Raw genomic sequence first — 24,959 nt, forward strand, 5'->3', positions numbered from 1 at the left:
GAGCTCCGGCCGCTCAGATCCGGCGGGCGGAGCCGCGGCTGGGCCGGGCTGGCACCGGCGGGGTCCGGCTCCTCCCGGTACCGGACCGAGGGGTTCCGCTTAGCCCGGTACCAGACCGAGGGGTCACGCTTCTCCCCGGTACCGGACCGAGGCACCCCGCTTCTCCCCGGTACCGGGCCAAGAGACCCCGCTCCTCCCCGGTACCGGACCGAGGGGTTCCTCTCTGCCCCGGTACCGGACCGAGGCACCCTGCTCCGCCCCGGTACCGGACCGAGGGGTCCCGCTCCTCCCCGGTACCGGACCGAGGGGTTCCTCTCCGCCCCGGTACCGGACCGAGGCACCCTGCTCCGCCCCGGTACCGGACCGAGGGGTCCCGCTCCGCCCCGGTACCGGACCGAGGGGTCCCGCTCCGCCCGGGGTCCCGGCCATGCCGCGGTCCCGCTGCCCGCTGCCCGCGCTGCCGATCCTGCGCTGGCTCCCGCGCTATTCCCGGGCGTGGCTGCCGCTGGACCTGCTGGCCGGGCTGGCCGTGGGACTGACCACCGTGCCCCAGGCGCTGGCCTACGCCGAGCTGGCCGGGCTGCCGCTGCAGGTGGGTGCCAGGGCCCGGGGGGAGCAGCCTGGCGGTGTGCTGGGAGCTGGGCTGGGGCAGCCGGGGCTGGCGCTGTGCACTCGCCCGTTTCCCGGGCGGGATGCCGTGCGTGCGCCAGGGGCCACGGAGTGACCCGAACCAGCCCAGCCCTCCCAGTCCAGGAGGTGTCTGTCCTCTCCCAGCTCCCGGGGCTGTGCCAGTGTTCCCCTCTGTCCCCCTGGCCTCTCCCAGGACTGTGCCAGTGTCCCCTCTGTCCCCTGCAGTACGGCCTCTATTCCTCCTTCATGGGCTGCTTCGTCTACTGCTTGCTGGGCACGGCCAAGGACGTGACGCTGGGTCCCACGGCCATCATGTCCCTGCTGGTGTCCTCGTACGCCTGCCACGAGCCCGTCCATGCCGTCCTCCTGGCCTTCCTGTCTGGCTGTATCCAGCTGGCCATGGGGCTCCTGCACCTCGGTGAGCTGCTCTGGCCGTGCACAGATGTGTGTTTGGGATATGGCTGTACAGGCTGTAGCTGTTCCCTCCTCCTCTCTGCTCTCTGGGACAGTGGCATTGTCCTGCTGATGCTCTGTGCACACAGACAGACCCTCACTGCCTCCCATCCCGTGCAGGATTCCTTCTGGATTTCATCTCCTGCCCTGTCATTAAAGGGTTTACATCAGCTGCTTCCATCACCATTAGCTTCAGCCAGATCAAGGTAGGATCTGCCCTGTCCTGGTTGCCTCTCCAGCTCCCTCCTAGTGCTGTGCAGCTGGGATGTTTAGCACTGGGCCGGGTGATGTGCTTGGTGCTGGAGGAAGGAGCCCCAAAGGGGTCCTGGGACCCCCTGCCAGTGGTTCTGCTGGTGGCAGCCAGCACACCAGTAAAACCAGGACAGTGGATTTGGTCACTTGCAGGAGGCACTGGGCAATTCTCTGTCACGGTGGGTTTGCAAATGTGGAAGCTGGGGGTGGTTTTCAGCCCAGCAGCCCCTCCTGGCCTCTCAGGGACCTGAGGCTCTGCTGGGCTGCCACACTTCCTCTGTGGTTAACCCAAATCAGAGCCTGGCAGGCCGGTGTTGGCCAATGGCTGCGGTCACGGGGCTGTCACAGGCTGTGACAGCCTGTCCCCAGCTTTGTGTTCCTGCACAGAACATCCTGGGGCTGCAGGGGATCCCGAGGCAGTTCTTCCTGCAGGTCTATGAGACGCTGCGGAGGATCGGGGAGACCAGGTCAGCATCCCCACCCTGTGACACAGCCCCCTGCCCTGGGGCCATTGGGAGCTGTCCCTGTGCCCTGTGACACAGCCCCCTGCCCTGGGGCCATTGGGAGCTGTCCCTGTGCCCTGTGACACAGCCCCCCTGCCCTGGGGCCATTGGGAGCTGTCCCTGTGCCCTGTGACACAGCCCCCCTGCCCTGGGGCCATTGGGAGCTGTCCCTGTGCCCACAGCCTGCTGGGTGGCACTGCTGTGCCTCTTGCAGGGCTGGGGACGCTGTGCTGGGGCTCAGCTGCCTGGCTGTGCTGGCAGGGCTGCGGGCCATGAAGAGCCACCTGCCCCGAGCTGGCCCTGCAGGAGCACTGGCTGTCAGGATCAGCCACCTGATTGTCTGGATCTCTGGCACGGGTGTGTCACCTGCCCCTACCCCGTCCCCTGCCATGGGCCCCCCATGCCCTGCCCCCTGCTGCTGCTGGGCAGTCTCACAGCTGCTCTCTCCCTTCTGCAGCACGCAACGCTCTGGTGGTGCTGTTTGCTGGCCTGGTGGCTTACTCCTTCCAGGTGATGGGGTCCCAGCCCTTCGGGCTCACGGGCAGCATCCCCCAGGGCCTCCCGCCGCTGCGGCTGCCGCGCTTCTCCCTGGCAGCGCCCAACGGCACCGTGCCCTTCCAGAGCATGCTGCAGGTGGGTCTGGCAGCTCCCCGGGGCTGCTCTGCTCCCTCCTGCCCCTGCAGGGTCCCAGCCCCCTGATGGATCCTTCCCTCCAGGACATGGGGGTCGGGCTGGCCGTGGTGCCGCTCATGGGGCTGCTGGAGACCGTCGCCATCGCCAAGGCTTTCGGTAGGGCTGTGCCAGGCTCTGCCCTGTGGGGGCTCAGGGGGCTGGGAGGGCTCTCTGCAAGGGCTTGGGGTGCCAGGGGCGCTGGGAGGGACTGGGCTTCGGTCAGGAGGGGTCCTGTGGGGGGCACAGCTGAATTTTGTCCAGGAGGTGAGTGTTGTCTCAGGGTGCTCCTGTGCCCGAGGGGCGGGACAGGGCCCACGCTGTCCCAGTCACTGCTGGTTCCACTCTGTGTGCGTGGCAGGTTGTGCCTGTGGGAGCCTCAGGCCAACCCCAGCATCTCCTTTCAGCCTCTCAGAATGGTTACAGGATTGACCCCAACCAGGAGCTGCTGGCTCTGGGTAAGGAGGGCAGGGGTGGTGCTCCAGGTGTCCCACAGCCCCTGAGCTGCCTGAGATCCTGTCTGGCCAGTCCTGCCTCCCCTGAAGTTTTCCCTTCCTTTCCTTGCATGCTGCCCCCACCCCAGGTGTTCTCACAGCTCTGGGTTTCCAGAGCAGGCTGAGTCACTCCTGCACCTGGGTGGGAGAAAGGGAGGAAGGGAGAAGGTCAGGACGGGGTCACAGACACAGCAGTGCCTCCCCAGCCCCTGTCCTTTGTGTCCTCAGGCGTTGCCAATGTCCTGGGCTCCTTCGTGTCCTCGTATCCCATCACGGGCAGCTTCGGCCGGTGGGTAGCAGGAGGGGGAGCAGGGCACTGGTGGTGAGATCTCTGCAAGATCTTCAGAGGAGAACTGACCCCAGTGCGTGCCTGAGCTCGTGTCTTGGTCCCCAGCATGTGTCAGGCTGTGCATGTGTCCCAGTGGCCACCTTCCCTGTTGTTGAGGGCCACCTCCCTCCCTGCGGGCTGGAGGCCAGGGGCTTGCTCCTGTTCCTCCCTGCTGGGGTGGGCAGGAGGGCAGGAGCAGCCCCCAGGCCCTGCACAGCCTGGCAGGTGTGGGTTTGCATTTCAGGACGGCGGTGAATGCTCAGTCAGGGGTGTGCACCCCCGCGGGAGGGCTGGTCACAGGTACAGCCCTGCCTGTCCTGCCCTGCCTTGCCTGCTCTGCCCTGCCTGCCCTGCCCTGCCTGCCCTGCCCTGCCCTGCCCTGCCCTGCCCTGCCCAGCCCTGCCTGTCCTGCCCTGCCCTGCCCTGCCAGCCCTGCCTGCCCTGCCTGTCCTGCCTTGCCCTGCCCTGCCTGCCCTATCTGCCCTTCCTGCCCTTGGGCTGCTCCCCGTGCCAGGAACCCCTGGGTGTCCAGAACCCCTGGCTTTTGGGGACCCCTGTGTGTCAGGAACCCCTGGCTTTTGGGGACCCCTGGGTTTTGGTGACCCCCGGGTGCGGGGTGCCCGTGGCTCAGGTGTCCCCTCCCGCAGGTGCCCTGGTCCTGCTGTCCCTGGCGTACCTCACCTCTCTCTTCTACTACATCCCCAAAGCGGCGCTGGCCGCCGTCATCATCTCGGCCGTGGTTCCCATGTTCGACGCTGCAATCTTCCGCACGCTCTGGAGGGTTAAGAGTGAGAGCAAGGCTCGGGATCGGGCAGTCCCCCTGTTAAGGAAACTTCCCGGTCCAGCCATGCAGGAGCCCCCCCGGCAGTCACACTCGCCCCCGGCAGTCACACTCGCCCCCCGAGCTGGGACATGGGACCCTTCACCACTCCCCCCTGCCCCACTCGCACAGACCAGCTTTCCTCACCCCGGTTTCCCATAGCAGAGTCTCAGACATCACAATCCTTAAAATGATTTAATCACGGTGCCATAACTGAATAACAGAATATCAGCTGAGTTGGGTCTTTCTCAGGAGGGATCCAGAACAAAGGAACCTGTGAGCTTTTATTCTTTTATCCCCTCACAGACATTAGAAGTCTTGGGGGCAGTTGGCTCCTGCCGCCCTCTCTGTGTCTGATCAGTGTCGCTGAGTGTCCCATCACTGTCTCTGAGTGTCCCATCATTGTCTCTGAGTGTCCCATCTTTGTCTCTCAGTGTCCCATTATTGTTTCTCAATGTCCCATCTTTGTCTTTGAGTGTCCCATCACTGTCTCTCAGTGTCCCATCACTGTCTCTGAGTGTCCCATCACTGTCTCTGAGTGTCCCATCTTTGTCTCTGAGTGTCCCATCATTGTCTCTGAGTGTCCCATCACTGTCTCTGAGTGTCCCATCTTTGTCTCTGAGTGTCCCATCTTTGTCTCTCAGTGTCCCATCACTGTCTCTGAGTGTCCCATCTTTGTCTCTCAGTGTCCCATCTTTGTCTCTCAGTGTCCCATTATTGTCTCTGAGTGTCCCATCACTGTCTCTGAATGTTCCATCACTCTCTGACTGTCCATCCCTGTCTCAGTGTCCCATCACTGGCTGCCCACCGGAGTCTTTTGTCATGCAGAGGGTGGCAGTTCACGGTCCCTCCCAAGGGCTCCCACCCAGAGCTCCACCTGCAGTTGCACCCGAGCCCCCTGCCCGGGATGGGTCCCTCGGGACCGGCTGCAGCCCGGCCCTGCCCTGAGGCACCAGGACCAGCCACATCCGAGCCTGGCTTCTCTCTTGCAGGGCTGGACCTTGTGCCCCTCTGTGTGACATTCCTGCTCTGCTTCTGGGAGGTTCAGTACGGAATCGTGGCTGGGGTGCTGGTTTCTGGGATTCTCCTGCTCTACTCCATTGCCAGGCCCCCAATAAAGGTGGGCTTCACCCCTCCCCGTGGGTGTGGGCCAGGGAGCTGGGAGGACACTGAGGTGTTGGGGTGCAGGAGGGTTTTCCCTGAGGGATGGGGGCTCCTGCTTCTCCCACTCCCTCCAGGAGGACAGAGTGACACGGGCAGCTGTCCCTGCCTGGGGAAGGTCACACCTGAGCTCCCTGTGACCACAGGTGTCAGAGGGAGCCGTGCTGCTGGTGCAGCCAGGGAGCAGCCTGCACTTCCCAGCCGTGGAGCACCTGCAGGACTGCGTGTGCAGCCGTGCCCTGGCAGGTACTGAGCTCCCCTGAACCTGCCCCTGCCCTGGCAGGTACTGAGCTCCCCTGCCCCTGCCCTGGCAGGTACTGAGCTCCCCTGAACCTGCCCTGGCAGGTACTGAGCTCCCCTGCCCCTGCCCTGGCAGGTACTGAGCTCCCCTGCCCCTGCCCTGGCAGGTACTGAGCTCCCCCTGCCCCTGCCCTGGCAGGTACTGAGCTCCCCTGAACCTGTCCTGGCAGGTACTGAGCTCCCCTGCCCCTGTCCTGGCAGGTACTGAGCTCCCCTGCCCCTGTCCTGGCAGGTACTGAGCTCCCCCTGCCCCTGCCCTGGCAGGTACTGAGCTCCCCTGAACCTTCCCTGGCAGGTACTGAGCTCCCCTGCCCCTGCCCCTGCCCTGGCAGGTACTGAGCTCCCCTGAACCTGCCCTGGCAGGTACTGAGCTCCCAGCCTGTCCTGGGGACACAGCTGTCACCACCTCCATCACTTCTGGTGCTGGTGGCACATGCTGCCCCCACCAAGGACTGTGGGTGTGAGCAGTGCCAGCACAGCTGTCCCACCCCTGCCAGCCCCTGCCCTGGCTCTGGGGCTGTGGCCCCAGGGCTGCTCATTTTTGGCTCGTCAGGGACATGACCTTCTGCTCTTCCAGCAGCATCTCCAGCTCGCTCTGTGGTCCTGGACTGCAGCCACGTCAGCAGCATTGATTACACAGCAGTGCTGGGGCTGGCAGAGCTGCAGCAGGAGCTGCACAGGCACGGCCTCTCGCTGGCCTTCTGTGGCCTGAAGGTGAGTGGGACCCTGGGCAGCCCAGCCAGGCCCAGGGAGGCTGTGGCTGGTGGGCTCAGCCCAGCTCTGAGCTCCCTCTGCTCTGGTGGCAGCGTTGCCATCCCACACCTGCCTCTCCCAGAGCTGGCTGCTCCGTGCTGGGGAGGGCTGGGGCTCTTCCCTGGGCCAGCCTCCCCAGCCCAGCTCTCTGCCCTCAGGACCCTGTTCTCCAAGTCCTCCTGTCTGCAGACTTAGAAGGATTCCAGCATTTCCCCAGCTGGGAGGAGGCAGGTGAGGCTCTGGGCTGCTCTCCCAGGATGGGATGAGTGTGGCTCTGGAGGGGACCCAAGGGGATGTGGCCTGTCCAGCTGCAGACCACAGTGTGGGGGCTGCAGGGGCTCTGGGAGGGTGAGCTGTGCTCCTCCCAAGAATTGAGTCTCCCCAGCCTTGAGGATTCATGGTGAGCTCTGGTGGTTCAACCCAGCTGCAGCTCAGCACCACGGAGCCCTTCTCCCTCTACAGAGAGATGGGAGAGAATCAGAGAATAAGTAAAAACTCCTGGGCTGAGATGAAGGCAGTTTAGTAGAGCAGGAAAGGAAAATTATAATAACGATAAATACCCAAAGCAAGTGATGCACAGGTTGCTCACCACCCACCCAGCAATGCCCAGCCAGCCCCTGAGCAGTGACCCCCGGCCAAATCCCCCAGTGCCTCCCTCAGCACCGTGCCCTGTGCTCTGGAACATCCCTCTGGGCTCTGGGCTGTCCTGGCTCTGCCCCCTCCCAGCTCCTCACTGCCTGGGCAGCCTGGGAGAAGTCCTTGGCTCAGTGTAAGCACAGCTCAGCAGCAGCTGAGCCATCAGGCTGTTATCAACAGGAGTCTCATCCCGAGTCCAGACACAGAACCAGCTCCTGGGAACAGCAAACTGTCCCAGCCAGAGTCAGGACACGAGCCTTGGCTTGACTCTGCTTCCCCTGTTCTGTCCCAGGGCGGTGTGGGGGAGCAGAGCTGGGGGACAGCAGGGCAGAGCCCTTCAGCAGCACTGCCGAGAGCTCTGGGCTCATCTAGTGAGACGAGGAACGTCCTGTGACGCCCCAGGGACACCCCAGGGACACCCCAGGGACACCAACACACGCCGTGGGAGCTGCCTGCCCCAGCCAGGCCTGGGCAGGGGGGGCTGTCCCCATGTCCCACACCGAGGGACTGTCCCCATGTCCCACACTGAGAGAGACAGAGCAGCACCAGCCCCACCCCACACGGGCTGTGGGGCAAAACTGTTCCCTGTCACAGTGACTGGTGCAAAGCCATCTTCCTCCAGGGAGCTGCTGTCATTTTTTAAACACTTGTTTTAATTCTGGGTTTTCCCTGTTCTGGGTCACTGCAGTGGTGACACAGGGTGTGCTGTCCCTGACACAGTCAAAGCTGCTTCAGGGCTGCTCGTGCTGCCCTTTGGGCGGCCATGGAGGCTCAGCCTCCAGCTGCTGGGAGAGGGAAAACCTCTGGGATTGTGCTCCTTACTGGTTTTTATCCTTTTTTATCCTTACCTTGTGTGGGGGGTGTTGTGCCAAACACTGCCCTGGGTCAGGGCTGGGCTGTCACCCTGGGGAGCAGCCCCTGGCCTGGGCCCTGCCCAGGGGACAGGCAGGTGACACCCAGCTGTGCCCAGCTGTGCCCAGCTGTGGATGGGCACAGCGCCTGGTGGGGCTGGGCAGGGTTTCCCTGAAATTCAGTTTCCCTGAACAGCCCTCGGCCGACAGCAAGGGTGTAATAAATCAGAAATTGCTAATGAGTCAGTGTGATATTTGCCGTCCTGAGGGAAAGCTTTTTCCTTTTGTGTGGGAAAGGGAAGTTATCTTCTGGGTGCTGCTGAGCGTGCCAGGGAAAAGAAACTGAAACCGGGCTGGGGCAGGGCAGGGCAGCCGAGCCCGAGGGCACGTTCTGGCACAGCTCCTGCTGCTGGAGGTGCTGGAAGGGCAGCAGAGGTGCCCGGGAGCCACACACCCGCCAGGGCTGCTGGCTCCTGCCCTGGAGTGCTCATTCTGGTCCGGAGCAGCGCTGAGCTGTGAGTTCTTGCTGCAGCCTGGGGATGCCAGGAGGGGAAAACGGGCATGGGGGTAAAAGGGGCTGGTTGTTTAGGAATATGTGTGTGCTCAGCGTGAGCACTGCTGGAGGTCAGGGCTCCTCGGAGCCTGTCTTTGGCTTGGTCCCGGTTAGATCCGGGACGAGCTACCAACCGTGTCCTTACTTTTGGCTGTGGAATCCGCTTTTGGCTGTGGGTCCAGCACAATGTGCTCTCCTCCAACACCCCTGCCCTCCCGCTGCTGCTGCCGGGTCCTGTCCTGCGTCCCTGCCGGCCGGGGAGCACCTGCACTGGGCTGGCGGCTGGGGGATGCTCGGGGGTACCGGGGCAGAACTCCGGGGGATGCCCGGCGGTACCGGGACAGAGCCCCGGGGGATGCTCGGGGGTACCGGGACAGAACTCCGGGGGATGCTTGGGGGTACCGGGGCAGAAGCCCGGGGATGCTCGGGGAGTACCGGGACAGAGCCCCGGGGATGCTCGGGGGTACCGGGACAGAGCCCCGGGGGATGCCCGGCGGTACCGGGGCAGAAGCCCCGGGGATGCCCGGCGGTACCGGGGCAGAGCCCCGGGGATGCTCGGGGGTACCGGGGCAGAACCCCGGGGATGCTCGGGGGTACCGGGGCAGAACCCCGGGGATGCTCGGGGGTACCGGGGCAGAAGCCCGGGGGATGCTCGGGGGGTACCGGGACAGAAGCCCGGGGATGCTCGGGGGATACCAGGGCAGAACCCTAGGGATGCCCGGCGGGATGGGGGGCCGGACGGGGCGGGACCCCCGAGAGCCGCCCGGGGGCGGTGGCCGGGGCCGGGATTGGCCGGGGCGGTGCGGGGCTGGGCGGGGACCGTGACAGCAAAAACGAAAGTTGGCGGCTCGGCGGAGAAACGAAACTTGTCCGGGCGGGACTAGGCGGAGCCGAAGGACGAGCGGGCGCTGCAGGTGCCGGTGCCGGTGCCCGTGCCCGGTCGCTCGGTGAGTGGCAGTGCCGGGGCCCGCGGGTGGCGGGATGGGGCGCGGGGCCTGGGCTCGGGGGGTCCCGGTGCGGGGCAGGCGGAGCTGCGGGCCCCGGGCCCCGCTGCACCCTGCCGGTGCCCCCGGAACACCTCCGTGCGCCCCGACTTCCCCGGGGCCGTGATCCCCGATCCTCCCGGAGCTCGCCGGTGCGCCCCGGGCACTCGCATCTCCTCCCCGTTCACCCGGGGCGGCCCTGCCCCACCGTACCCCCGGTGTCCCCCCCCGGTTCTCCCCGTGTCGCCCCCGGTTCCCGCCGTGTTCTCCCTATGTCATCCCCCAGTTCTCTCCGTGTCGGCCCCCGGTCCCCCCCTGGTTCTCCCCGGTTCTCCCCGTGTCGCCCCTGGTTCCTCCCGTGTCCTCCCTATGTCATCCCCCAGTTCTCTCCGTGTCGGCCCCCGGTGCCCCCCGGTTCTCTTGGTGTCCCCCCCGGTTCTCCCCGTGTCCCCCCCACCGTGTCCCCCCCACCGTGTCCCCCCGGGACCCGCTCTAGCCCCGCCCCTCACATCACATAACATCTTCATTTGCATACGGCCGCCGCTTCGCCGCGCCATTGGTCTATCCGCCTTGCTCATTTGCATATCTCCCGACGGGGTGGAGAGCCGCCAATCCGCGGGGAGCAACGCGGCTCATTTGCATACAGGCCCCGCCCACGGGTCAGCGCCGCCCCAGGCGGGGCCGGGCCGGGACCCTCGGCCATGGCCGGGCTATGGGACCGGCTGTGGGACCCGCGGCTGTGGGACGGGCTGTGGGACCCTCGGCCATGGCCGGGCTGTGGGACAGGCTGTGGGACCCTCGGCCATGGCCGGGCTGTGGGACAGGCTGTGGGACCCTTGGCCATGGCCGGGCTATGGGACCCGCGGCTGTGGGACAGGCTGTGGGACCCTCGGCCATGGCCGGGCTGTGGGACAGGCTGTGGGACCCTCGGCCATGGCCGGGCTGTGGGACCGGCTGTGGGGCCCGCTCCCGGCCGTGGCCCGCCTCCGGGACCCGTTCCTGGGCCGCTGCTGCCCACGGCCCACTCCCGGCCCGGCTCCCGGCCCCGCTGAGGCCCGGCCGCGGCCCGGCCCGGCGCAGCAGCCTCAGGCAGGCTGCGGGGAAGCGGAGCCAGGCCCTGGGTGTGAGGCCGGGCCCTCAGCGCGGGGGGAGCCGCTGTTGGTGTTTATTTATCTTGGAGCGCTGTGGATGTCCCCACGCTCCCCGCCCGGCTCTCGAGTGTCGCAGGTCGCTCCCTGACCATAAACCGGCTCCTCCTCGGTGCCGCCCTGGGCACCGGGGCTCGGCTGGGGCCGGGCTGGGCTCCCTGTGCCACCTCCGGTGCCCGTGTGGCTCTGGGCTCAGCTCTGCCCAGGTCATTCCACACTGCTCTGGCCCCAAATTCCCCTCCCAATTTCTCATCTCAGCCTCCCCTGGCATTCCTGACCAGAGAAGAGTTTTCTTCACTTTGCCGTGACTGTTGGGAGACACAGGAGTGATTCAGTTGGTGACGCATCCTACGCACAGTCTCCACACTCAGGTCTCCAGTGTTGAGCTAGTTTCTGTTTAGCCAATGAAGTAGTGCTGATTTTTATGGTGAAAGACTGGTTCAGTCCTTGACACAGAATTTTCAATTTGCAGCCTGTTGTTAAATTCAGAACTCACCCCCAAATTGTGTTTGACAGCACACTAATTGTGTCTCGCTGAACAGAGACAGAACCGAGTACACAACACAGTTATGCTGGGGGAAATGTTTCCTAATCTTTACTTGTTTAAGACTGAATGACCTGGGCCACCAGAATGGCTTTTGGTTTCCTGACAAAGAGAATGGGATCCTAGAAAAACACACTAAATTAGAGTGAAGCTGCTGCAGGGTCAGTTCTTAGCAAATCCCTCTGCACTCCAGCATGGCAGGGTAACAAACAGCTCTGACATGCTGTAGGAAGAACATCCAGAGTAGCTGAGGTTCAAAGCTTGTGCTCTCAGAGCTGGGGTACAGGCAGTGTGGGGGAGCCTGTGAAACCCCTGCAGAAGGCAGAGATCTGCTCTGCTGCCTGGCTGGGCCCAGAGCTGCCCTTGCACAAGTTTTTGAATAAAGCTGTGAAGATAAAAAAGGAGTTTCCTCTGCCTTCCTGGAAAGGCCTGAGCAGAGTGGGAGCGGCCACAGTGCCGCCCCAGAAGGCTGTGCCAGCTGGGACGTGCCACTGTCCCAGCTCATCCTGGGCTGCAGGCACTGGCACAGGCACAGGCTGCCAGCACTGCTGCTGTGTTGGTGTCTGCAGGAGGGACAGGGATGGAGCTCCACCTCCGTGCTGCCGTTCCTTCATGATCCTGCAGCTGGCAGGGCCTTGGAGGGGGCAGGAGGCTGTACAGGGAGAGTGGTGGGAGCTGAGCAGGGAGCAGCACACAGCTCCTGTGTGTCCATGTCCTGACTCTGGCTGGGACAGTTTGCTGTTCCCAGGAGCTGGTTCTGTGTTTGGACTCGGGATGAGACTCCTGTTGATAACAGCCTGATGGCTCAGCTGCTGCTGAGCTGTGCTTACACTGAGCCAAGGACTTCTCCCAGGCTGCCCAGGCAGTGAGGAGCTGGGAGGGGGCAGAGCCAGGAGAGCCCAGAGCCCAGAGGGATGTTCCAGAGCACAGGGCACGGTGCTGAGGGAGGCACTGGGGGATTTGGCTGGGGGTCACTGCTCAGGGGCTGGCTGGGCATTGCTGGGTGGGTGGTGAGCAACCACCCTGTGCACTAATTTCTTTGGGTATCTCTTTATTGTTATTATAATTTTCCTTTTCTGTCCTATTAAACTGTGTTTATCTCAACCCACAAGTTTTGCCTTTTTTTCTGATTTTTCTCTCCATCCAAGCACTTGGAGTGACCTGGTCCGGTGGAAGGTGCCCCTGCCTGTGGCAGGGGTGGAATGAGATGAGCTTTAATGTCCCTTCCAACCCAAACCATCCTGTGACCTCACTGGGGGCTGAGTTTCCAGATTAATGATTAATTTCCCTCCATTACAGAGAGAAGAGAGGTGCAGGTCCCTCCAGCCCCTGATGCAGAGAAGATCTGAAGGGAGAAGGTGCTGCTGGGCCTTCTTCCACCACTGAAACAAAGGAGACAGAGGGCGAGTTGCTGATGGACAGGACTCTGCCCAACACCTCAGACACCACACCTGACACTGCAGGTGGATCTCTCTCCTCTGCTGAGACATGGGAGGAGGAAGAGGGATCCTCACTGCTGGAGGATGTCACAGCTCCAGAGGACAGCACAGAGCCCTCAGCTCTGCGTGGGGCTGGCGACGCTGCTGAGGTGGCTCCTCCGCCGAAGAAGGTGAGGATCCTGCTGGGTGCTGGGGAGCAGCTGTGACTTGCTGCTCTCTGTCTTGCTCTCTGTGTTGCTCTCTGCATCCCCCACATCCCTTTGGCCACGTTGGGGAGCTGCTGCCTGGCTTCCTGAGGAGCAGCTCGCTGTGTTTGCTGACGCTGTGTCGTGTGTGCAGAGCCGGGGGAAGCCACAAATTACACAAGTGAGCTTAGACACTGCAGCTCTGTGCTCCTGCTGAGCCAGTCTGGAATATTAAACCTACACAGTTCTCAAGAGTTCTTTGCTTTCACTGGCTGGTCTTGTCCCTCCTCTTCCTGGTTGTTCTCTGTTAGCCCCATGTAGCAGGAAGATGTCGGTGCTTGCTGCAATGGAGGAGGTGACAGAGAGTTTCCTTTTGGCAATGAATAAACAGACATTGTGGTCTTTGTTTTTGGTTTTTTGTTTTTTTTTTTTAATAGAAAAGCAAGAGGAGAAAAACAAAGAAACATACGTCCATCTCTGCAGAACAGGACTCTCTGCCTCCTCAAAGCACAGCACCAGCTCCAACCACAGAACTGCCTGACAGATGTGCTGTTCCTCAAGAAATCCCAGCCCCCGGCGGTGAGGGAGCACACCCAGGTGCTGATGGACTTACTGGTGCCAGTGGAGACACAGCTGAAGGCCCCAGGGATTTGGCACACCTGGAGAAGGAAGCCGGCAGCCCCGAAGCAGAGGGGCTGAGCCCTGCAGAGCAGAGCAGCACAGCCAGTGGGGCAGCCCCAGCTCCCAGTGCCACAGCCCCTGGGGACAAGGAAGGGGATGGAAGCAGCCCAGGGCCTGGAGAAACAGCCCGGGGTGATGTGCAGCACACAGCCAGGGGTGATGTGCAGCACACAGCCAGGGGCAGCATGGAGCACACAGCCCGGGGTGATGTGCAGCACACAGCCCGGGGTGATGTGAAGAAGACAGCCAGGGGTGATGTGCAGCACACAGCCAGGGGCAGTGTGGAACAGGGCACTCATGCCCCTGAGCAGCTGCCAGCAGCCACTGCAGATTGCCAGGCCCGGGGCAGCAGCAAGGAGCTGCAAGCAGCGAGTCCCTCGGGGCTGCCTCCTGCCAAGGGAGCCCCCCAAAGCAAACCTGAGACCAAGACCTCCCCTGGGGCCCAGAGCCCACAGGCTGAGAAGGAGCCCAAGCAGAAAGGGAGCAGTTCCACTGTCAAGGTGAGTGTGAGTGAGCTCTGCTGAGTGTTCCAGTGTGACTTGCTCATGCTGTGAGCTGAGGAGCACCAGCCAGGGATACAGGGCTGAGTTGGGGAGGCTCTTATTTGAGTTCTGTTATCCTGGGTGTCAGTTCTAGCCCAGCTCTCAGTGAGGGGTTGCTCAGGTGCCCCCAGGATTGGGGAGTGTCTTTTCTCCAGCCAGCCCTGCTCTCTGGGGAGCTCTGGGATCCCCTTGAATGAGGGCATTTTGTGTTTTGCAGGTGCCTGGGAAGCTGGAAGTTTCTGTGGGTTCTCTTCCACTTTATATCACATCCTTGGGGACTTTGGGCTCACTGACCTGACTGCTTGGCAGTGTGTTTGGGTTGGGCTCCTCTTCCATCATGTCCATTCACTTCCCTCAGAAAGGGATCAGTATTTCCAGGAGCATGGAGCTGGTGGTGCACCAGGAGGAGATGTGCTTCCAGAGTCTCCTGTTTCACTGGGCATTATTTGTCTCCCTGTTGCAGAATGCAAACACAAAAGAGAAAAGTCAGACCCCAAGTGAGAAAATGCCAAAAGTGAGTCCAAGCCAAGGAGTTGAGGCTGCCAGAAGGCAGGATGCTGTGGCTGCAGCAGACAGTCCCAAGAACAAAAAGGATCAAAAGAACCAGAAACCTGTGGAAAAGATTAAAGAAAGGTGAGAGCAGCGCTGATGCCCCCAGCATTCTTCACTAATGAGAGTTGCTGTGGGGAGGACTCAGGACTCCAGACTGAGGTGCTGGGATTGGGGTCAGGATGTCCTTTGGACATGTGGAAATGGAATTGTCCTGAGGCTGAGGTGAAGTGGTTGTGCATGGCAGAACAAATGTTGAATGGGAGCTGCAGCACAGCTGATGTCCTGGGTAATGTGCTGAACCTGCTTGAGCATCTGATGGATAAAAAAGGAGATTATTCTCTTATTTCTTGCTCTTATGAACATGTGCTTCACATACACAAGGTGAAGGGCTGTTTTGATGTTTTGCTTTATGTGTATGAGCTGGAAGAGGTTCAATGTGTAGCCATTCCAGGTAGCTCTGCTGGGCCAGAGCATCTCCTGCTGCCTTTAGGAGCCCATTTTTCCTTTTTGCACTGGGCTTTGCACTAGGCCTGCTCAATCATCAGAGGGAACTGCAGCCAGAGTTTATGGGTCTTGCAGCCACTCAGCTGGTGGCTCAAGTCTCATTTGTGCAATTAAAAAACCCCAACAGCATCCTTTCCATTTGCCTTCCAATTCTTCCCTGCAGTTCTGTGAGCCGCAGTGAGGGTGTTACAGTGTATTTCCATGCAATACTGTCCAAAGACTTCAGGCTCAACCCTGATGTCCATAAAGTGTTCATCAGGGCTCAGGACATCCCTCCCTATGCCAACTGGAAGGACAACATCTGTGAGCTGAACTGCACCAGGTGAGTGTTCCCTGCTCTGGTCCTTGTGAGGCCTCAGCTGCTGTGCAAGGTGTGGCTCTGTGCCCATGAGGGGGTTGCAGCAAAGGATTTCACAGAGGAGAAAACTCCTCTAAAATGTTCTTGTGAAAGAGCAGTCACTATTGCTGTTAAAAATGAAATGCTTGGAAAAGGAGGACTGCAGGCTAAGTGTCCTTTGCCTGCCTTTGCTGTGTTTGTGTTTCCAAGGCATCTGGAAGAACATGGATACCTCATTGAAGGTGCTGTAACTCTCACCAAAGATATCGTGGGTAAATACATTCCTTACAAGTACTGTGTGATGACCAGTGAGAAGGGAGACTATGAGTTCATTTACAAGAAACCAGAATCCAGCCATCCTGTGAATCGCTGCTTGTTGATAAAAACGGCCTTGCTGAACAATGGAGGTGAGCTCTGCTGGCTGGCCCTGCCCTTGGGTCATCCCTGCTGTCCTGTGGCCCAGCAGTCCTGCCAGACAGCCCTGTCTGAAGCTGGGAGCTCAGTGTGCTGCTGGGGCATTGCTGTGGCAGCTGGAGGAGGGAAGGCACCTGACTGCAGTGGTTGTTTTCCTGTGTTCTGTGTGTTCCAGAGTGGCACCAGTACGATGACATCGTGTGTGCAAAGCCTTCCGTGCTCAAAAACATTTGGAACAAATTTACTTTTGATAAATACAAGGAAGTGATGGAAGGGAAGAAAATAGCTGCCACTTTTATGTTGGAAAGTATCTTCAGCATTCTTGGAACCTGGAGTCCTGACAACCTGAGGAACTTCTTCTTCCAGCTGAAGCAGTTCCATTCTGTTGCAGTAGCCCAGCTGGTGTTTGATGGCAAGCCAATGCCATGGAGAGAGTTAAACTTCAGCACAGAGCAGGTAAACATTCTGGTACTGAACCCAAACTTGAATTTTGCTGTTGGCTTTGCTGGGTTAGTTTTGCTTTTCCAAAGTTCAGGTACAGAAGCAGTGAAGATCCTTCTGGGGTGACTTCCACTGACTGCCTTGGGGGCTTCAGTCAACCTGTGCACCTCAGTGGGGTTCTGAGCCCCCATGTGGGTCAGCAGCAGAGCTGTGACCTGGTGACTTTGTACTTGAGTGGGTTTTGTCTGGATATTCATTTCCTAAGCCTTGCCTTCAAGTTTTGTTGCCAGTTGTTCTGTCACTAACAGCTTCTCTGCAGTCTTGCTCCAAACCTGCCTGCTTTTTGGGAGAAGCTCCTTGTCCTGTTCTAAGCAGTGATGCCAGCAGGGCTTCTGGAATTTAAAATTTCTTACTTGACACAAAGGAAATGTGGCAGAAAGACCTCATTGTCTTTTTTGGTTGTTAGGGCTGCTCCTTCCTGTCCTGTGGCCTTGCTGGAACTGGGAGAAGACACTGGCTTCAGAAGAGAAAGACTAATGCTGTGATTGGTTTATTTCTTCCCTTCTTTGTCCCAGGTGAATGATTTGCTGCTAAAACACATGAAGAAAATAGCTCTCCCTTTCCTTGCACCAGAAGCAGCTCCAGAGGACAGGGTCATCCAAAGCAAGCTGGCTCTGGGGCTCACCATTCTTGCGGTGGTTGAGGATCGCTCTCTCCCAGCACTGAAAAGTGACCTGGCTGAGCTGTGTAGCCTCTTGTGCTTGGATCAGGTGTCACAACAAGATGTGCAAAATGAGATTCATCACATCAAACAGGCTTTTGCAGGAGTTGTCAAGTAAGTGATCCATGTACCTTCTAACTGACCAGGCTGGTGTTGCTCAAATCTTCGATAAAAAATGGGAATTCAGCTCTCTAGTGCCAGAGACCCAGAGAAAAAGTTACATTTGAAGGTATCTTTGGATGTCTCAATTCCAGCCTGTTTGTAATCTGAGTGCTTTACCTGGCACTGGATTCTTCACTTGCACAGCTGCAGCCATTGCATTTCTTTCTGGAGTCCTTCTCTGTGAGCTGGGCTGGGGGAGCTCGTGGGAGGCTGTAGATAAAGGACTGTGTTTTCCCAGTGCTCCAGGAGCAGAATCTGTGCAGAGAGATTCAGTAACATTGCAGCTCTGGACCTTAAATCTGGACAGTACACTCTGCAATGAAGAGTAGATGGAGCTAACACAATGACCAGAGGTTATTTGGAGGCACACAGGGAGACTGAGATGTAACCTCCCACACCCTCAGGGTGTTCTTAAGGCCTGGATAAAGCTATTCTTTCACTCAGTGTGTTTGTTTTATTTTGTTTTTTAAATTTAGCTTGAAGGTCGACCTGACAAACTTGTGCCAGAGGTGCATTGAATGTGATGTAGACCAGTGGGTGTGGATCCTTCCCCTTCTGCATTCCTTTGCTGCTCCCCTGCAGCAGCAGCACAAGCTGGTGGAGGAGGATGTCTGGGCAGGGCTGGAAGGGCTTGCATTCTCTGAAATCAGGAGGAAGCGAAATGGGTGAGTTTTCCAGAGCTCCCAGTTACACCCAGTGCCCTGCTGCTGTAGCTGGGGGTGATCTCCTTAATCTTTTTTTTCTTTTTCTTTTTTTATTTTATTTTTATTTTCCCTCCCTCTTTGTTAAAGAGTGTGAAATGTCTCAGCATGTTGGGGGAGGATGTTTGGGGTGTTTGGGCTCAGCCTCACTGGTGGCTCAGAGGTCACTGTGTGTGACCCCTCAAGCACAAACCCCCAGTTCTGCCAGCCAGGGAGCAGCTGGGAGCTAAAGCTGCTCATCTTGGGTAGAGCCTGAGCAAGACCTGGAGTTTATCTTCCCTGAGAGCTTGTGCTCAGTGCTTTGGCTCTGCTCTGCCACCCCTGGATCCCACTGATCCTCAGCTGCAGTGACAAAGCACAGGGACGAGGGGGACACTGCACAAGCTCACGGCCTTTGTTCCTTGGAATCCTGAAGATTTTGTTTTGTCTCCCCTCCAGAGGGACCCTGCTGGAACGAATGAGAGAAAAGAAGTACTTGATGGAGCTTGATGTGACTCTGGTCAAATCCTGGCTCTGCTTGCTGCCCCTGGGGAGCCTGGCTGAGTTCATAAGAGACTTCTGCAGTGACTTGTTAGTTACTCTGCAAGGTCTCGTCTACAGGCTGGAGAATGTTGACCTCTCATGGAGTAGTAGCTCTGAGGTTTGTCTTCTGGCAGCTTTCCCCAGCTCTGGGATGAAGGCTCAAACTGGGCTCCTGGGTGTCTTTTGGCAGAACTGACCACTGAGGGGACTGGGGTGGCAGCAGGTCACAGCACAAACCTAGCTAAAAGCAAAAACAGTTGCTCTGAAGTCAGAGACTCCTCAGGGAGTTGGGGATGAATCTACAGCAAGAAGTGCTGTTGGCATTGATGAGAGGAGGGGGCTCTTAGCTGGATTTGGCTATTGATGGCAAATGTTTTAATCCTGACCTCCTCAGATGTGTACCTGCAACTGTTTTTTCTCACAGGAGGGTTGGGGAAGGGGCTGCAGATTTGGGAGATTTTCCTGTTGTTGTGGAAACTCTTGTGTTGGTGTGAGGACAGCAGGAATAGGACTTTGCAGCTAATAACAGATTTGAAACCCCCAAATTGTAAGAAGTACAGATTGAGTTTGTGCATGTAAAAGCTGCCCAGGTATTTGGAAGCCCTGACATCCAGTAAATAAGTTATACTATTTTACAGTGTATTTATAAAAAATGTTGGAGAAGATGTGAAAGAATAGTGAGTTCTCTCTTCCTCAACTAATCAGAAATCAGTCTGCAAAATTTCTTCCAGAGTTTCATATTTTTGTCTTTCCATTCTCAGGTGGTACAGAAGCTTCTAAGCACAGTGCTGGAAGCCTTGGATGAGCCCCCAGCCAGGTAAGGGCAGTGCACCTTTGTGAGAGCATTGTCTGCATCTGCACCAGGCCTGGGGTCCTGCCTGTGTGCCTTGAAATGTGAGGGAAGAAAAGAATCCTAGAGTTCTATCCCATTTTTGAAATCCATCTGAGGGAGGCAGCTGGCACACCATGTTGAATTTTGTTTTTAATTTTTTATTTTTTCCTCGGAGCAGAAAATTAATTGTCCCTCTGTGTTGCTCCCTGCAGAGCTCTGGGAGCTCATTCTTGGCTGTGCTGCTTGTCCTGCTGCCTCAGGCTGCACGAGAGGCTCTGCAAGGCCACCAGGAAAGTCCAGCTGTACCTGATCCCTGCCAGTACTGCCATCCTGATTGCCAAGGTTGCCCAGCTGCAGCCCCCAGCAGTGAGTACCAAGGAGCTCTTGGCTAGATACCAGCAAGGTACCCAGAAATATCACAGGTGTGGTACAACAGACTGGGTTTAGATCAGATCCAGAGTCAATTTGGAGAACTTCACACTCTAAGCAAGACTGTCACAGAGTTGTGGAATCACCTAATAAATTTGCTTCTTATTGAAAATAAGGTCAGATGCTCAGGTTTGCTGTGATAAGCTTTGTTTTAAGTCTGGTTTTGTTTCCCCTTAAACATTTGTTGTCTTTACTTCCTGGAACAAGCTTGAGCACAATCTTTCTCTAACCTGCACCTTCCCAGCCTCTCTCTGCTCCTTGCTCAAGCAGTGCTGGGTCTGTTGCTGGGCTCTTGTGTGTTCTGGATGTGTTTGGGCCTTCTCTTTAAATACTGATTTAAACCAGTTGTCTGTCGCTGTCCTGCTTGAACTGTGTTTGTTTTTCTGTCCTCCCCTGTGTGTGGGGCAGGTTCCAGGGGATGCTGTGCAGGAAGATCCAGAGGCAGGGTTGCTCCATGGAGCTCTGAGGGATGCTCGAGCCTGGTTCAGAACCTCTTTAAACCAGAAGTTACTGAAGGAGTACCTGGAGCACGTGACCTTCTCCTTCAGCTCGGAACTTTCGGTTTGTCATCTTCTAATGTCAGTAAAAAGGGGTTTCACTGTAGCTTAGCCAGGGTCTTGAGTATCCAGGCTCTGTAGCTGTGGCTGGGTAAGGAATGGGGTGGGGATGGGCAGTGTTTGAAACTACTGGGCTGAGGAGCACAGGGCTGGGATTGGTTGTTCCTGAAGGCATTGCTGGGGTGAGGAGCTGCCCTTGTTGGTGTTGTCTTGCTCCCAGTGTGTCCCACTGCTTGTCCTGAGCTTTCCAGCAGGCAGAGCTCAGAGCAGCCCTGCCAGTCTGAGCTGCTGCTCCCTGCCCTCCCTGGGACAGTTTCCAGCAGCAGGGTGCAAGTGGCTCATCCAAATATCTCCTTCAGCAGCTGAGACATTTACACAGTGTTTGGGCTCAAAAGCTGCCTTTTGCAGCTCTGGGAGTGTTCCTTTTCCTCTGGATGGAAACATCTGGAAGGGCTGCAGACTGAGGCATGTGGGGCATCTCTTCTACATAGTTTTTTTTCATTTCCTTCTCTGTTAAATCTCAGCAATCAATGGATTGGGTTTGTTTTCCTGTCCCTTGCAGGCCTGGAATAAGTTTGTGAATATCAGCTTTCCAGATAAGGAGTTCACCCAGACGTGGAGGAAAACTTTACTTGCAGACCTGAAGAGAAGAATCCAGAAGGTAGAGGAGACTCCAGGCAGTCTTGGCTTGGTTCCTTTTATTGTCTTGACAGCAGCACTGCTTGGTGCTGTCAGGAGAAGCACTTTGGAGACTGAGCTGATGAGAAATCTCCCTTTTGCCCTTTAGGAGCCTCCAGTGAACCAAATCTTGGTGTACTGTTGTCAGCACTCCCAGATCACACAGATGGACTCCTCCATCAGCCAGTGCTTCCAGAACTGTGCCACAGAGGCTGTAACTGCAGCCTGCCAGGTATTGTTTGCCCTGCTGGGGAAAGGGAAAGGTAGGCAAGGGAGGAGAAAGAAAAGTGGAATTTCACAGCAATTTTGTTGCATAGGGATGTGCCTTGTGGTGGAAGGGGAGGTGGATGTTGCTTGAATTGCTGTCCATTGTTTGTTAAACTAACAAGAAAAAATCAGGACATGAGTCTGTGAGGAATACTTGTGATGTGTTTCCACCATGAGCTCTGGGGTCAGTTGTGTCACAGGGCTGTTTTGGAATGTACCTCAGCACTGGAGGTGGCTCCTTGGTGTCAGTGCCACTTTTGAGGCACAGACACAGTGGAACCCCAAAGTCTGACTCAGCCCTGCCCTCTCTGTGTGCCCTGGCAGACAGAGAGCAACCTCCTGGAGAAGATCTCTGCCTACAACATGGGCCAGTTCAGCCAGCTGGTGTCTGCTGTCATGGTGAAGTCCTGGCCAGTCAGGGCTGGGCAGCCTGAGGGGGATTTTGATAAGATTCTGCACCACCTGCTCACGTGGCCTGACATCAAACACATCTTCAGATTTAATGGTAGGTCTGTAGTTGGGGCCCTGAGAAGCTTTCCTCTGCCTCACTGCACAGAGCAACAGGGAGAAATTGTCCTGCTCTTTAGTCCCTATCTCAAAGCTTGGAGTGTTCAGCTTGGATTTGGAGAGGGAAGACCAAGGAAGAGGAGCCACTATTCTCCTGTGCTAATCCACTGCAGCTTCCTCAGGATTTGTGGACCATAACTTCTTTCTCTGAGAAGTTCTCACATGTTATTGGCACACAAAAATGCCAGAGAGTTGGCCAAGTGGACAGATCCAAATGGCTTTTGTTTGCCCCACAGGGTTTGGGTGTGGGCTCTCCATAGAAAGTTTCCAAATTGCTGTCCTGAGATGCTGGTTTTGCTCAGAAAGATGTGAGGGGTTGGAGGGTGGTGTGAGTCCACAGGCTCCTGGGTAGGGGCTCAGTAGGAAATGGAAGGACTCTGTGCCATGGCATGGAGAAGTTCCTGATTCTGCCTGTGTTTTGGGAAATGTGACATGCTTTTTTTCTGGAACAGGAGCAAACAGAAACTTTCTGGACAAACTTACAGATGAAGCAAAGGATGTCATGGCCATGGCAGACTCTGTGCTTACAAGTGTCACCAATGACATCCACCAAGGCTGCATCCTTGTGAAGCACCTGGAGGAGGTTTTCCAGCATAAGGAGCAGTTCATTGGCATTTGGGAGACAAGTAAGAGAGGAGTCCAAAGGGGGCATGGTTGGCTTAGAGCATCCTTGTGGTGATGCTGGCCTGCTCAGGGGGCTGCAGGGGTTGGGGTGTGGGAAATGTCTGCTTTGTGACTACAGGTGAGTTTTCTTTCAGAGTACCAGCAACAACCACTTGAGGAAAAGGAACTGCTCCTGAGAAGCCTGAAAGACCTGCTGGAGCTGAGGCACGAAGAAGTCACCCAGCTCAGAAGAGAGAAAAAAGCAGTGGGAACCTTCCTGAGCATGTGCAGGGATGTGAAGAAGTCTGTGAGAGGTAGAGTTCTGGGGGAGCAGTCTGAAAGTGGCCACTCCAGAAAACAGCATTTTCCTTGAAAATCTCTTGGCTTTGGGAAGAGATTTGATTCTAAACCCCAAAGTGAGGGTGAGGAGGGGTGGGGGAAGTAAACCCAGAGCACAGCGGGGATCAAGTGAGTGCTTGTGCCTCAGAGGACACTTACAGGGCTTTTGTGGCTTGGGGGAATGGGATGAAGTGAGCTGGAGCCAGGCTGCACCACCTGATCTCCCTCTGACCTGTCTCTGCTTTACAGTGGAAGTAAGTCAAGTGGGATTGCAATACTTGGAAGATCTTTCCTTAAAAAGACTGAATGAAGTTGTGATCATGGGAAAGAGACCCCTGGAGACCTTCTACAGCCTGAGCCCAGAGCTGAAAAAGTTTGTCCACAAAATGCACTTCTTTAAGGACAGTGTGATCTTCCAGCAGTTCTGGCAGGAAGCAGCACAGAAGGCAGGAAAGGAGTATGAGTGTGAGTACCCAGAGGATGAGGAGGATGAGGAGGAGATGGTTCCTGACTTGGACCTGGATGATGTTTTGGACAGCATGATCCGCCCTTGCTTTGACAGCTATGCAATGCTGTATGATGATCTCAGATCAGGATGTCTCACACTTGCTGCAGTAGATAGAATTTTCAAGACATTCACAAATCATCCTGAAGATCTCAGAGAAGAGCTGGACACCATCTGTGGGCTTCAGCCTGCAGAGGATGGAGCCTGGGTTGACCAGCGGGTCCAGCAGATCCAGCAGTACCATGAAATGCATTTAACCTTTGATGCTGCCAGGATCATTGCCCAAGTCAAAGACAGTTTAGGCCTCTCTGGTGACTTCAGCATCCTGGAAAACTTGTTGCATATAGTAAGTATCCATGATTTTGGCTCTGTTGGTACTGTTAGGGTCTTGGCTAAATTTGAACCTTCCCATAAGTCTGTCTCAGTCTGTCAAAAGCCATTCCTTGTCCCAACATGCTTATTTGAGGTAAAAATCAGATGTTCCAAGTGCTTTTGTGTAGTCATTCCTTAAAGAGAGATGATGATACTGCTCTGTTGGGGTGTGGCTTTGCAGGGGGCTTTCCTTTCCCTGCTGCAGAGCCAGTGGCATTTCCCAATTCCAGACTCAGTGTGTGTTTGCACCCCTTGCTTTCCAGACAGAAAAGCTTGACTCCTGCAAGACCCAGAAGCTGAATTCCATCAGCCCTGAGCTCGTGCAAGCCAAGCAGCTGCTGCAGGGGATCACTGTGCCCCGCCGTGGCTGCCTGAGGGAGCTGGCCCAGCAGAAGGAGTTTGTCTGCTGGGTCAGGGAAGCACTGAAAGGTGTGTGCTGCTCATCCAGGAGCTAGACAGAGAGTACTGGAAGGGATGGCAGCTTGTGTGGGGGCAGGAGGAACACTGAATGCCTGACCCATCTGCTTTGTGCCTTCCCAGCTTCTGGTGTTGGTAGTTACATCTCTGAAGGGCTTTGGTGTGGGATGTTCTAGGAGGGCCCTTTAAAGGTGCCTGTGCACTGTGGGATGGTGCAGCACACAGTGACCACCCTGCTGGGAGCTGGGCTGGGCCTGGAGGGCTTCAGCTGCTGGGTTCAGAGCTGTTGTTTCAGAGAATGGAGTTGTGTGTCTGCCAGCTGAGCTGTCTGACCTGCACACCCCCCCAGGCACTGCTCCCCTCCTGCCTGGGGATCTGGGGGCTGTGGGGGTCCCATGGAGGGATGGATGGCCTGGGAAAGCTGAAGGGCAGAGGGCATTTGCACAGGAGCTGCTGTTCAAAGCATTCTTCCTGAGCTCTGTAGGAGGTGGTGATGAGGGCTGGTGTCCAAGCTGCCTCATTCCTTGTTCACCCCTTGCTGCCTCATTCAGACATAAACGAGCTGGAGGTGTTTGTTGACCTGGCGTCCATCTCGGCGGGGGAGAACGACATGGACGTGGACAGGGTGGCGTGTTTCCACGGCTCCGTGCACGGCTACTCCTCCCTGCTCTACGAGCTGCAGCAGCACTCGGGCTTCCAGGACTTCATGCGCTGCCTGCAGAAGCTGTGGCGAGCCCTGGACAGCGATGAGAGCCTCCCTGAGAAACTGGTGAGTTCTGCTGGGGCAGGGCCTCAGCATCTCCTGCATTTCTGCCTCCCAGGAGTGGCTGGGAGTTGGACTGCACTGGGCAAGTGGCACCTGTAGCTCTTGTTATTGGAGGAAAAATACCTGCTGTGTCTGCAGCACAGAAATTCACTGCAGCAGCTGTAACTGGTGTGACACAGATTTCTCTGGGAGCTCTTATCCTACTGCAGCAGGGCCTGTTTCTGTAGCAAGAGGTGTAGGAGCACTGTGGGCTCTGTTCAGCCTCCTGTGGAGTGGTAAGGAAGAGCTGTGCAGAAAGAGCAGGCTGAACCAGTACTCATTCCTTTCTTCCTTCCTCATCACAAAAAT

General features: G+C 57.4%; 2 protein-coding genes across 3 annotated transcripts in view; both read left to right on the forward strand.

The window, feature by feature from the left end:
- The first annotated feature begins 14 nt into the window (after positions 1-14).
- SLC26A11 (solute carrier family 26 member 11) lies at positions 15-8,092 on the forward strand. 2 transcript variants are annotated; one of them, XM_056505622.1, is made up of 16 exons: positions 15-592; positions 856-1,048; positions 1,204-1,289; positions 1,723-1,802; positions 2,053-2,195; positions 2,296-2,471; positions 2,555-2,627; positions 2,915-2,965; positions 3,230-3,290; positions 3,574-3,629; positions 3,977-4,117; positions 5,142-5,269; positions 5,457-5,556; positions 6,191-6,324; positions 6,522-6,594; positions 7,292-8,092. In XM_056505622.1, exons 1-16 carry the CDS (start codon positions 428-430, stop codon positions 7,369-7,371), a joined length of 1,740 nt encoding a protein of 579 aa, XP_056361597.1. In that variant the 5' UTR covers positions 15-427; the 3' UTR covers positions 7,372-8,092. The 2 variants fall into 2 exon arrangements, with proteins under 2 accessions (XP_056361597.1, XP_056361596.1); XM_056505621.1 differs by having other exon boundaries at positions 114-592; positions 6,188-6,324.
- Positions 8,093-9,217: 1,125 nt separating this feature from the next.
- Positions 9,218-24,959, forward strand: part of RNF213 (ring finger protein 213) — a 45,083-nt gene continuing 29,341 nt past the window's right edge. Inside the window, exons 1-21 of the mRNA XM_056505689.1 lie at positions 9,218-9,350; positions 12,378-12,687; positions 13,140-13,883; positions 14,389-14,558; positions 15,145-15,303; positions 15,529-15,725; positions 15,908-16,188; positions 16,749-17,008; positions 17,533-17,721; positions 18,196-18,397; positions 19,041-19,096; positions 19,324-19,477; positions 19,949-20,101; positions 20,660-20,758; positions 20,885-21,007; positions 21,367-21,547; positions 22,062-22,235; positions 22,368-22,526; positions 22,801-23,402; positions 23,692-23,857; positions 24,397-24,614. Of these exons, the coding sequence (XP_056361664.1) occupies positions 12,493-12,687; positions 13,140-13,883; positions 14,389-14,558; positions 15,145-15,303; positions 15,529-15,725; positions 15,908-16,188; positions 16,749-17,008; positions 17,533-17,721; positions 18,196-18,397; positions 19,041-19,096; positions 19,324-19,477; positions 19,949-20,101; positions 20,660-20,758; positions 20,885-21,007; positions 21,367-21,547; positions 22,062-22,235; positions 22,368-22,526; positions 22,801-23,402; positions 23,692-23,857; positions 24,397-24,614 (4,482 nt within the window). The 5' untranslated portion in view covers positions 9,218-9,350; positions 12,378-12,492. The remainder of the gene's footprint in view (positions 9,351-12,377; positions 12,688-13,139; positions 13,884-14,388; positions 14,559-15,144; positions 15,304-15,528; positions 15,726-15,907; positions 16,189-16,748; positions 17,009-17,532; positions 17,722-18,195; positions 18,398-19,040; positions 19,097-19,323; positions 19,478-19,948; positions 20,102-20,659; positions 20,759-20,884; positions 21,008-21,366; positions 21,548-22,061; positions 22,236-22,367; positions 22,527-22,800; positions 23,403-23,691; positions 23,858-24,396; positions 24,615-24,959) is intronic.

Source organism: Oenanthe melanoleuca, chromosome 18, assembly GCF_029582105.1.
Source record: "Oenanthe melanoleuca isolate GR-GAL-2019-014 chromosome 18, OMel1.0, whole genome shotgun sequence".
NCBI lineage: Eukaryota > Metazoa > Chordata > Aves > Passeriformes > Muscicapidae > Oenanthe > Oenanthe melanoleuca.